Source organism: Brachyistius frenatus, unplaced genomic scaffold (genome assembly GCF_029030835.1).
Source record: "Brachyistius frenatus isolate BFR_SWC_R1_liver_20210118 unplaced genomic scaffold, ASM2903083v1 Contig_606, whole genome shotgun sequence".
Classification (NCBI taxonomy): Eukaryota; Metazoa; Chordata; class Actinopteri; family Embiotocidae; genus Brachyistius; species Brachyistius frenatus.
This window is the reverse complement of record NW_027211205.1, coordinates 1-12,500: the sequence shown is the minus strand read 5'-3', so window position 1 is coordinate 12,500 and position 12,500 is coordinate 1. Positions and strand designations below refer to the sequence as shown.

The following is a 12,500-nucleotide window of genomic DNA, read 5'->3' as shown; positions in this document are numbered from 1 at the left end:
GACACAGACTCTGATGTTCTGCTCAGCATCTCTGCAGCATATTATGTTGAATTATCACTTTAAGCCTTGTGTTTTTAAGTGTTTTTCTTCACTCATGAGCTCAGTGTTAAACTGATAAATGTGTGAAGCAGTTCATTGAAAAACTTTTGATAAAATCCTCATCCCATTTATTTTAACTTAGTTTTTATTATTCTTTCTCAGGTTAAATTGCTGATTGATGTCAGGAAAGCTGGAAGTCAAATGTCAGCACATTTTAAATCTGACTGAAGCACCAAGTATCAGCAGTAATAAAAAACTGACGGGTTTACTGAAGCTCACATTCTTATTTATTTTTCTTGGATTTCCTCACTTTGACACGGTTTTATTTTGACAGTATGTTGTTACAGCAGCAACATTTAATAAGAGTTAAAAAAATGATTTCAAAAAACGTATTTCTCAAAAGTGTCCAAAACAAAAACAGAATAATTTTGGTAAAAAAAACAACAACAAAAAAACAGCGTTAATTCAAAAACTCAAAAACTATTTTCAACATGACAAATATTACACAATACAAACACAATTTTATACAACAAGCACACATTCTGCAGATCCAGTCTTTTAATATGTAATATAGAAATAACACCAGATTTAAGAAACAGTGAAGCAGCTTCTCTGGTTTCTGTAATACTTTACAAATAATTCACAGTAAACGTGCTGATGAAATGATAAAAAGGTTTCTAGTCACCTCACAGATACAACACAACGGAGATATAAAGTACATCCTCAGAATATGAATCTGAGCAACTTCAATCTGACCTGCTGTCTGGTGATGGATTTAATGATGATTGGGAGGCTGCACAGGGTTGTTTATTTTGAAAGTTACTGGATATTTTCCTCTGTCTGACTTCCTGCTCTGTGCAGATGTTACACAGAAAGAAGCAGCGAGTCTTTGCTTGTTTGGTTATTTGTAAATAACAGTCATTTATGAACAATTAATACATTATCATTATTGCTACTTCATGTTCTGCCAGTTGAGCTGTATATGTGATTTTCAGGATTTTTTTTTATAATGAATGAGTATGGTGGTTGAGAGTGAGTGAGTGAGTGAGTGAGTGAGTGAGTGAGTGAGTGAGTGAGTGAGTGAGTGAGTGAGTGAGTGAGTGTGAGAGTGAGTGAGTGTGAGAGTGTGAGTGAGTGAGTGAGTGAGTGAGTGAGTGAGTGAGTGAGTGAGTGAGTGAGAGTGAGTGTGTTTGAGTGAGTGTGAGTGAGGTGAGTGAGTGAGTGAGTGAGTGAGTAAGTGTGAGTGAGTGAGTGAGTGAGTGAGTGAGTGTGAGAGTGAGTGAGTGAGTGTGTGTGTGTGTGTGTGTGAGAGTGAGTGAGTAAGTGTGTGAGTGTGAGTGAGTGTGTGTGAATGAGTGTGAGTGAGTGAGGTGTGAGTGTGTGAGTGAGTGAGTGTGAGAATGAGTGAGTAAGTGAGTGAGTAAGTGAGTGAGTGAGTGAGTGAGTGAATGAGTGTGAGTGAGTGAGTGAGTGTGTGAGTGAGTGAGTGTGAGTGAGTGAGTGAGTGAGTGAGTGAGTGAGTGAGTGAGAGTGAGTGAGTGAGAGTGAGTGAGTGAGAGTGAGTGAGTGAGTGAGTGTGTGAGAGTGAGAGTGAGTGAGTGAGTGAGTGAGAGTGAGTGAGTGAGAGTGTGAGTGAGAGTGAGTGAGGAAGCTGTAGGTGTTTCGTTAAGTTAACAGTGTGGATCAGAGAGCACAGAGAGCTCTTGGCTGCAGCAGAGAACATAATGATTGTCTTCCTGCTCTGCTGAACCTGATCCCTGCGCCTGCAGCAACACTTCCTACATGTTGACTTTCTCCTCTAAGAGCTTCAGGCTCTGTGAGGGCCCCGGGGGCCACTCTGGACTTCTGTCTGCAGTCTTAGGTCTCAGACAGAGACAGATTCATTAATGAAGAGAAGCAGCAGTGGATGGAAATATAACTGATTATTTAGCCTTTTTTCTTGTGGTCATATAAACGGTGTTTCCGTGCTCGCTGCACATGTGGAAAGTACTTTTTGGCTTGAATCTTTGTTCCATTAATCTAAAGCTGCAGTGTGCCTCACTGAGAGTCTTTATGATTCTTCCTATTAAAACATGGTCACTGACAGAGAACAGTAGAGTCGCACCTTCATCCTCTGGAACCTGAAGACCAACCACCTCAACAGGCTCCAGACTGGTCCAGTTGTTGTGCAGGACCCTGTAAATCACTGTTTGTTTTCTCAAGCAATCCAATATCCAAACTGACAATGTGGGGAATTAGTGGTGTTTCCTGTGAAAAGCACACCCCACAGGACGGGGGACTGGTGCAGAGAAAATGGATTCCTCATAACTGTGGCAACAGGTTTGACCATAAAAATCAAATTGCCCCAATTGACCTTGCATGCTCCACCTGCAATTATAAGAGATTGTAAGCAGATGCCTAAACGTCCTCATTTCTTATTCTGAGGACCAGATGGTGCAGAGCTTGACTTGAACTTTGTGTCCAGTGGAAGGAATGTTAAACTCCAGACCCCGACCACCTCCCTGAGCTGCTGGTTCCAACGCAGGGCAGGACCCTGGAGCCCTGGAGCCCCAGCAGGTCCAGCTCTCTGGAAACAGCTCCGCCTGCAGCGGCACTTTTATACAACTCTGCTTTAATTTAAAAAAAAAATTAAAAAAAAAAAAAAATCTGATCATGTTAACCCATATTTAATTAAAAACACACCAAAGACAACGTATACAATTTTGAAACTGAAAATTGTAATTGTTTTATAAACACATCTGCTCATTTTGAATTTTATGGCAGCAGATGTCTCAAAAAAGTTGTGACAGGGTCATGTTCACCACCGTGTTGCATCACCTCTTCTTTTATCAGAGGACTCTTCTACTAGAGAACCATGCTGTTGGAATACGTGCAGAATGTGGTTGGACGTTGTTCTGCTGAGATAAACAAGACCTTCCCTGAAAGAGACGTTGTCTGGATGGCAGCATATGTTGCTCCAAAACCTGAATATATCATTCAGCATTAATGCTTCCTTCCAGATGTTCAAGCTACCCATGCCATGTGCACTAATGTATCCCTGTACCATCACAGATGCTGGCTTTAGAACTGAGCTGATAACAAGCTGGGTGGTCCCTCTCCTCTTTAACCTGGAGGATGCAGCGTCCATGATTTCCAAACAGAATCTCAGATTGTGATCCATCAGACCTCAGGACAGTTGTCCACTTCGCCTCAGTCCATCTTCAATGATCTCGGTCCAGAGAAGGCGGCGGTGTTTCTGGATCATGTTTCTATCTGGTTTCTTCTTTGGAGAGTTTTAACTCTTCAGTCTGTAACAGTGGAAATGTTGTAGTTTTCTGTCCCACAGAAAAACCTGTTGATTGACACAAATCTGATGTTCAATAGAATCCAGTGTGTCCCAGTAAAGTTTGACTGTGATGAGACTGCTGTGTTGTCTACATCCTCAGCGGGACAGTCGGGGACGTGACCAGCAGCATCTCTCGGAGTCCTCGCAGCAGGACAAGGTCGTCCTCGTGCCTCAGCTGCCCTCGCTAATGGAGCCGCCCTCTCTCATTGATCACTTCCAATTGTGCTATTTGGAAATGATAATTTCTGCTGCTCCTCAGTAAACAGGATTAGCTCAATGAATCACATTTCCAGATTAGTTTGTCCTCTGGTATTGATCATCCCTTTGATGCTGCAGGATGATCAATGCAAACACGCTTATGCACAGCAAATCCTGTTTGAAAAATAAGCATCGATGGCAGAATTAATCTTTTTAATCTGAGATATTTTAATCTGGGAAGTGAGAGGCTTTGTTTTAGGGTGGGGTGTTTGGGAGATAATGGCTTTCAGAAAGATGACACCTGAACTGAACCACATCACATCCACCTGTTTAATGAGCTGCGTTGGGAAACGTAACACATCTGTCCACTCAGACTCTCCTCCTCAGCTGTTTGATGGTCAGATCATGTTCTCCTCCACTTTCTCTCTGTGAGGACTCGGCTGGTGGGCGTTTATCCTCCTGACCTGCCGGGTCGGGGGGTGACCCCCGAGGCTTAGCTGCGCTCTAAAACAAAGAGTTAGACCCTCCCCCTCCCCCCGCCTCCTGAGACACAGCCTCCTCTATCTGTCTGTCAAGCAGGCTACTTTGTATGTCTTTGTCCTGGTCGTGTTGGAGTCGATGATCCGACCGATCAGAGATGAGATGATCTCAGGTCTGTGGCCTCCATCACGTCCTGCTTCCTGTTCCTCTGCTGAACTTTACTACGACTGGAGCTGACATCCGCTCGCTGTCAGTCAAACCGACACCGGAGCAGCAGCGGTCAGATCAATGTCTGCAGTGCCACAGATGGACATCTGTCTTCAGGGGAGACACCTGTCTATCTTCAGTGTCAGGCCATTTTAGTTTTGTTTCTCGTGTCAGACGGTGAATGTTATTATTATTGAATATCTGTTTTAGCAGGTCGGTATTTTCCTGTTGTTCTCGTTCTTGCAATGAGCAGTGAGGGATTATGACTCTTCATTATGTTCAGACCAACCACCAACCATCAGTGACGTCATCAACCATCAGTGACGTCATCAACCATCAGTGATATCATCATCCATCAGTGACGTCATCAACCATCAGAGATGTCATCAACCATCAGTGATGTCATCGTTGGTTTGTGAACGTTATGAATCCTCCAGTTCAGATTCTGTCCGTCACCATCTTGTTAGTTCGGAGCGGTTTGGAGCAGGAAGTGACCATATTTGGACGAGCTGGGGGAGGAGCCAGAGGTGGATCTGACCGATCTGATCGGAAACCTGACGATACTACGTCCCGCCCACCGATAGCTGTAACCTGACTGCACCACAGGCCTGTCAATCAAACAGACACGCCCCCAAAAACAGGTCTTCTTGAATCTTCTTTTCTAATGAATGAGGGATTATTTTCAGATGGACCTCCAGAAAACTAAGAAGAAGGAGTGACTTTAGCTAACAACACCGAGATAACTGATGTACACATTTGATTCACTTTGGATTTGATGAGAGAAGTTGAATGGGAGTCTATGGAGCCGGAGGCTTTTTGGAGCCGACCTCTAGTGGCACTCGCTGGTATTGCAGCTGAAGACACTTCTGGATCAGAACCATTTTACAGACCTGAAGCTACGAACTCTTTTAGAAACAGTCTGTGTTCAGGCAGCATTTCACTGATGCCAGTGAAACTGAGAGTGTGAGCTGTTCTGAGTGACTGTGTCACACCTGTACTCACCGTCGGTGTGATGTCGGTGATGTGTGTGGACCTGTGAGGTTCTGTGAGCCAGTCAGTACTCAGCAGTCTGAGGAGGAACACCATCAAACTGAATACGATGAACTGTCTACATCCTGTCTCAGGTGTGTGTGTGTGTGTGTGTGTGTGTGTGTGTGTGTGTGTGTGTGTGTGTGTGTGTGTGTGTGTGTGTGTGTGTGTGTGTGTGTGTGTGTGTGTGTGTGTGTGTAATGACATACTGTGTGATTAAATCTGATCTGATATGAGTTCAGGAGGACGTCCCTCCATCGGAGACTGAGCGGTGAGGACAGCAGGAACCGGAGTTCTGTTGTTTCATTCAGAGCTCATGTTGTCAGAACGTCCTCGTTCATCAGTCAGGAGACATTTTCACGTTTTCATTTGTCCTCAGAGGAACATGGGATACCTGCATAGATTACACAATCCACTTCATGGACATGTCCTCCTGTTGGTCTTTATACAGCAGGCATGTCCTCCAGCTCTGAGACAGACGTGTCCTCCTCCTGCTCTGAGACAGACGTGTCTCTGAGACAGACCTGTCCTCCTGCTCTGAGACAGACATGTCCTCACAGTTCTGAGACAGATGTGTCCTCCTGCTCTGAGACAGACGTGTCTCTGAGACAGACCTGTCCTCCTGCTCTGAGACAGACGTGTCCTTCTACTCTGAGACAGACGTGTCCTCACAGTTCAGTGCTGAGCTGCAAAGGATGGATCGGATCACAAACTGTGACTCTGTCCTCCAGACTGTGGAAGATGTCCTCCATCAGAGTGAACGGTGTGAAGCTGTCCTTTACGTCGTGAACAGCTGATCTGGTCCTGATACACTCGCTGTTAATTGAGTCTGCAGAACAATGTGTGGTGTATGTGTGGAGCTGAGAGTGTGATGGACTCGTCCATCCGTCCCTTTGATCACCAGCTCTGAGAGCTCTCTGCTCCGTCTCACGTCCTCTAAGCTGATTCAGCACACAGCAGCTTTGCATCACAATAGTAGAAAGGCTCCACCATCTTTGTTTAGCAGCCGATCCAGGCAGTTTGCTGTGGATCAGCTTTAATTGCATTTGGAGATGAGAGAATGTGCAAACATGTTCTCTTTGCTGTTTGGTGGTACCACGACCCCCTGCCGGGCCATCAGCGCCGATGAAACGCCGCTCTGTGAACACGTCTCGGACTGAATGTGAATGCTGACCGATGACGGTCAGGATTCAGTCAGCTGGAGATGAACTGCTTTCAATCTAAAAAATGAAACTCTAAACACTGACTCCTCTACAAACATCAGCTGCATGTTGAAGATGTCTGATGGCTCTTTCATCCTTCAGGGATTGAGTACTTTCATCATCTATTAACCTGCAGTTTTAAAAGTTGACCTTTACAGTGAAGTTTAATTTCAGTCCTGAGGAAAAATCTGATGTTCAGTTGACAGTGAGACACATTACAGGAGAGGACGAAGACTTCCTCGGTGTTAACTCTCCGTCCTGTCCATCCTCAGGCTGAGTGTCCACGCTCCCAACGAAGTGGGTCTGATCGCCATCGCTGCTCGACAGACTCGGGGAAGAGGTGAATCTGCACCGACACACATCCCTTCTGCTGTTGTTTGTTTGATGTGACCTGCCACAGGTGTGCTACAGGTGAGCTGTGTGTCCGCTGCAGGTCGGGGACGGAACGCCTGGCTCAGCCCGCCGGGTTGTGCCATGTTCACCGTCCGGGTCCAGGTGGAGCTGAGCTCCCGGCTCGGTCAGAGGATCCCCTTCCTGCAGCACCTGGCTGCTCTGGCTGTGGTGGAGGCTGTTCGCACACTTCCTGGATACCAGGTATCAGCTGCACTCACCTGCACCAGCAGACTGTGTGACTGTCTAATAATCATAATGTCAATAATAATAGATGATAATACTTCTGAACACACACACAAGAGCCACAACATTACAACTCCCAGATGAGGCAGGTAAAGAGGATCATGGAGTTATTGGATGTCCAGTGGATGTACCAGTGGTACCAGCAGGTGGGAACAGGGTTCTGGGATGTTCTGGGACAGATCCGACTCTGACTCATAGCTTCCAGGTCCGGTCTCGTCCCGGCAGCGTGACGGACCAACGTGTGTTGAAGACGAGGTCATGATGTTTGGGCTCATGGTGTTCACCTGAAGTTGCAGAGCAGCGGTCAGTGGTAACCAGCTGCACCTGTCATACACCTACACCCACTCTGGTGGAGCTTGTTGAGTTACTTGTTTCTAAGGTGGCGTAACCACAGTGAAGACACGTGCACGTACAATGATGGAGCACAGATATTTTATTCCCTTTAATTTAAAAAAAAGTCAACAATATAATCTTATTATTGATCTAAAGTGTTGTCTGATGTCAGTCACAAAAAGTTCCTCCAAATATTTCACAATAAAAGTCTCCTTAAGAAATGAAGGGTTTCTGTCCACTGGAGGGCTTTTAATTTGAAATCACAGGAAGTTTACAACATGTAATGCAGTAAGTTCAACATGGAAAAAGTGAGCAGATCAAAACGAGGATTTGAGTTGACGTATGAATCAGTCAGTACACTTTAAATATCAATGTGACAGCTTCAACACTTTACAGATGACTGAATGTAAGCAGCTGAACATCTGAACACATTTCAACCCAATCAAAGAGCTGTGAACATTTCAGTTCCTCACTTTGTCGTCACGGACCTCTCCGACAGCTCTACACCTGGCAGCGGTAAAACGTGGTTTCCTCTCTGAGAGTATGTCAACGTGGTTTCCTCTCAGTGAGAGTATGTCAACGTGGTTTCCTCTCTGAGAGTATGTCAACGTGGTTTCCTCTCAGTGAGAGTATGTCAACGTGGTTTCCTCTCTGAGAGTATGTCAACGTGGTTTCCTCTCAGTGAGAGTATGTCAACGTGGTTTCCTCTCTGAGAGTATGTCAACGTGGTTTCCTCTCAGTGAGTATGTGAACGTGGTTTCCTCTCAGTGAGAGTATGTGAACGTGGTTTCCTCTCTGAGAGTATGTCAACGTGGTTTCCTCTCAGTGAGTATGTCAACGTGGTTTCCTCTCTGAGAGTATGTCAACGTGGTTTCCTCTCAGTGAGAGTATGTGAACGTGGTTTCCTCTCTGAGAGTATGTCAACGTGGTTTCCTCTCTGAGAGTATGTCAACGTGGTTTCCTCTCAGTGAGAGTATGTCAACGTGGTTTCCTCTCAGTGAGAGTATGTCAACGTGGTTTCCTCTCAGTGAGTATGTGAACGTGGTTTCCTCTCTGAGAGTATGTCAACGTGGTTTCCTCTCTGAGAGTATGTCAACGTGGTTTCCTCTCAGTGAGTATGTGAACGTGGTTTCCTCTCAGTGAGAGTATGTGAACGTGGTTTCCTCTCTGAGAGTATGTCAACGTGGTTTCCTCTCTGAGAGTATGTCAACGTGGTTTCCTCTCAGTGAGAGTATGTCAACGTGGTTTCCTCTCTGAGAGTATGTCAACGTGGTTTCCTCTCTGAGAGTATGTCAACGTGGTTTCCTCTCTGAGAGTATGTCAACGTGGTTTCCTCTCAGTGAGTATGTGAACGTGGTTTCCTCTCAGTGAGAGTATGTGAACGTGGTTTCCTCTCTGAGAGTATGTCAACGTGGTTTCCTCTCAGTGAGTATGTGAACGTGGTTTCCTCTCTGAGAGTATGTCAACGTGGTTTCCTCTCAGTGAGAGTATGTGAACGTGGTTTCCTCTCAGTGAGAGTATGTGAACGTGGTTTCCTCTCTGAGAGTATGTCAACGTGGTTTCCTCTCAGTGAGTATGTGAACGTGGTTTCCTCTCAGTGAGAGTATGTCAACGTGGATGCTTTATGATAACTGAAGATGTGTCATTATGTTAGAACATGTCTCCTCCTCCATCAGGACATCGACCTGAGGGTGAAGTGGCCGAACGACATCTACTACAGTGACCTGATGAAGCTCGGGGGGGTGTTGGTGACCTCCACCGTCATGGGCTCCACCTTTTACCTGCTCATAGGTAACTTCATGAACCCCTCACACTCCTCCTGGGATCATCATCATCATCATCATCGTTGTTGTTGTTGTTGATTATTTTCAAACAGAAGGCTCCACTGGAGATGATAAAAGTCCTTCTGTTGTTGAGGAACAACCAGAGATTTTCTCTTCAACTGTTCCTCGCATGAAGGTTTCAGCTTCCAACCAAATAAAGTTCACAGCCAGCCCCTAAAACTAAGTCAGACTCGTTCTGATGTAACGAGCTGTTGTTTCCAGATAAGCCCTGGAAATGTTTGGTGTTCAGTGGATCTGCTCCACCTATTAGGAAGCTGAAAACAGTGTGAGGTGGGACTGAGAGTTCCAGGATGACTCTATCTGATCAGGAAACATGTTGGAGTCCCTTTAAAACCACCTGAACACTCAGAACATCAGGGTGTGTGATGTTCAGGTCACCACACACTGTTTGATCATGAACATATGAACTGAGGGAACACCTCATACATGAACACACTCTCATCCTCAGCTTCCCACTGCGCTGATGAACACACAAACCAGGCAGTGAACACCTGAACCTGTTGGTCAGCAGAGACAGTCCAGCTGCTTGTCTGTCTTTGGACACGTTGTCCTCCGTGTCTCAGCAGCATGTGTCTTTTTGTAGTTGTTATCTGTCTTGCTCGTCCTCCTATCTGTCACATATCTAACGCCACCAGTGAAACAGTCTTGTGTTGTTTGCTACAATAACACCTCCTGAACCTGATGTGTCCGACAGGCTGTGGCTTCAACGTGACCAACAGCAACCCGACAATATGCATCAACGACCTGATCCGGCAGCACAACCAGCAGCACAGCAGCAGCCTGCAGCCGCTCAGCTGCTCCCAGCTCATCGGCCGGACCGTCAGCTGCCTGGAGGTCCTCATCAGCAGCTTCCAACAGGGAGGCCCAGACGCCATCCTGCCCACCTACTACAAGAGGTGGCTTCACAGGTGGGTGCAGACGGATGCAGACGGCTCTCTGTCCTTTACTGAGACGTGAACACTCCTCTCGGTGATGTAAAATTTGTCTGAACCTATGATGACCTCCTGCAGCTGAACTTTAAAATGTCTCTGTTGTCTGTCCTCAGTGGGACTCAGGTGCATCTCTGGAGCGAGGACGGACCGGAGGCCCAGGTGGTGGGTCTGGACCACCACGGCTTCCTGCAGGTGCACACCAAGGAGCACGGCGTGGTGTCAGTGGAGCCTGACGGGAACTCATTCGACATGCTGAAGAACCTGGTGGTCACCAAGCAGCAGTAGGACCAAACTATCACAACCAGCAGCTCTGAGCAACAACCAGCTGCAGTGTGACATCTCTGCTCATCCATAGATATAAATATATAAATATATGTATATATTGTTACATCACAGCAGTTGTTGCTGGTTTAAAGTGGACTGTTTTAGCTTCTTGTTAACCTGACTTCCATTTGAAGCAGTGGATCATGTGTTTGAAGGGGATCATGTGGAGCATCAGTTGGACTTCGACCCGCCAGTCTGGGACCACCGAGTACCTCTTTAATATGACAGCTCGTACTAACGTATGGAAGTAAAGACTCTTCATCTGAACATTAACATGACAGCAGTGATCATCCAGCTCCTGATGGTACTACTTTCAGAAAAATAAACACTTCCACCAGAACTCTGCTGTTGATTTGATTTAATCCAACCAGCTCCTGGTCACATGTCTAGTGTTTGAAATACAATATCAACAGTCTTACTAAAAATTATATATTACAATAAAAGTAATTACATTTAGATCTAAACAGAAGGAAGTGAAGTTCTCTGTTAACGTGTCTGCTGGGATCCGCTGAGTCTGAAGAACTGAAAGCAACAGAATAAAGCAGGTTTAAGATGATCTGATGACCTGTAGATGACCTGACGATGACCTGTAGATGATCTGACGATGACCTGTAGATGACCTGTAGATGACCCGTAGATGACCTGACGATGACCTGTAGATGACCTGTAGATGATATGACGACCTGTAGATGACCTGAAGATGACCTGTAGATGATCTGAAGTTGATCTGACGATGACCTGTAGATGACCTATAGATGACCTGTAGATGACCTGAAGATGACCTGTAGATGATCTGACGATGACCTGAAGATGACCTGAAGATGACCTGTAGATGACCTGTAGATGATCTGAAGATGATCCAGTGAGAGGATGTCCTGTGGTCTCAGGACATGAGATGACCAGAGCCTGGACCAGAACCTGCACCTCCTTCTGAGTGAGAAGAGGACGTATTCTCCTGATGTTGTGCAGCATGTATCTACAGGAACGTGTTGTTGCAGTGATGTTGGCAGTAAGAGAGAGTTGACTGTCGAGTGTCTCTGAGGTTCTTATCAGTCAGGGTCGGGATAACAGAGTTGTTGAAGGTAGTAGTCAGGTCGAGGGTGGGAGAGTCTTTCCCTGGAAGGAAGAGCAGGTCGGTCTTGTGGAGGTTGATTTCCAGGTGGTGTGAGGACATCCACTGAGAGATGTCAGTCAGACAGGCAGAGATTCATGCTGCTACCTGTGTTTCAGATCTGGGAAAAGAGAGGATCAGTTGGGTGTCATCAGCATAGCTGTGGTAGGAAAAGACATGCGAGTGAAGGACAGAGCCGAGAGAGTCGGTGTAGAGAGAAGAGAAGGGGACCCGGGACGGAGCCTTGAGGGACACCAGTAGTGAGAGGACAAGGTTCAGACACAGATCCTCTCCAAGTTCCCCGGTAGGTGAGGTCGTTGAGGTAGGATGAGAACAGGGAGAGAGCAGAGCCTGAGACACCGAGGTCCTGAAGGAGGAAAGAAGGATCTGGTGGTTCACTGTGTCCAATGCAGCAGAAGGTCTAGAAGGATCAGGACAGAGGACAGAGAGGCTGCTCTAGCAGCGTGAAGCTGCTCAGAGACAGAAGGAGGACCGTCTCTGTTGAGTGGTCTGTTGAAACCAGACTGGTGGTGTGGAATATAGATCTGATTAAAGCATATGTGGGCTCATATGATGTACGTTCAATATACATACTGATTGTAATCATTGTAAAACACATTGTTTATGTAGAAAACATTACGGGTATGAAATATGGCCAAAAGTAGGATGCAACTAGTGCATCATATTAGGAAATGAAATGTGTTTGAGGGAACTGAATGTGTTGATTGTTTGTATTATCCTGGACAACAGGAATCTGTATGGAAGGGTCACGTGGGGTGCAACTCCCTATCAGGCAAGAGGAGGTGTGGCTTAAACGGAGGACAGTGGAAAACAACCAGA

The 12,500-nt window shown here is 46.0% G+C and overlaps 1 protein-coding gene across 4 annotated transcripts in view; it reads left to right on the top strand.

Annotated features, from left to right (window-relative positions):
• The window catches only part of hlcs (holocarboxylase synthetase (biotin-(proprionyl-CoA-carboxylase (ATP-hydrolysing)) ligase)), a 25,605-nt gene extending 14,716 nt beyond the window's left edge, over positions 1-10,889 (top strand). For 2 of the 4 annotated variants that reach the window (XM_069688475.1, XM_069688474.1), the window contains 5 exons: positions 6,753-6,820; positions 6,914-7,074; positions 9,126-9,240; positions 9,988-10,201; positions 10,339-10,889. In XM_069688475.1, coding sequence (XP_069544576.1) covers positions 6,753-6,820; positions 6,914-7,074; positions 9,126-9,240; positions 9,988-10,201; positions 10,339-10,510 — 730 coding nt within the window. In that variant the 3' untranslated portion in view covers positions 10,511-10,889. Of the gene's footprint in view, positions 1-6,752; positions 6,821-6,913; positions 7,075-9,125; positions 9,241-9,987; positions 10,202-10,338 lie in introns of those variants that run through there. The other 2 variants (XM_069688476.1, XM_069688477.1) reach the window with 2 other exon arrangements.
• Positions 10,890-12,500: the final 1,611 nt, after the last annotated feature.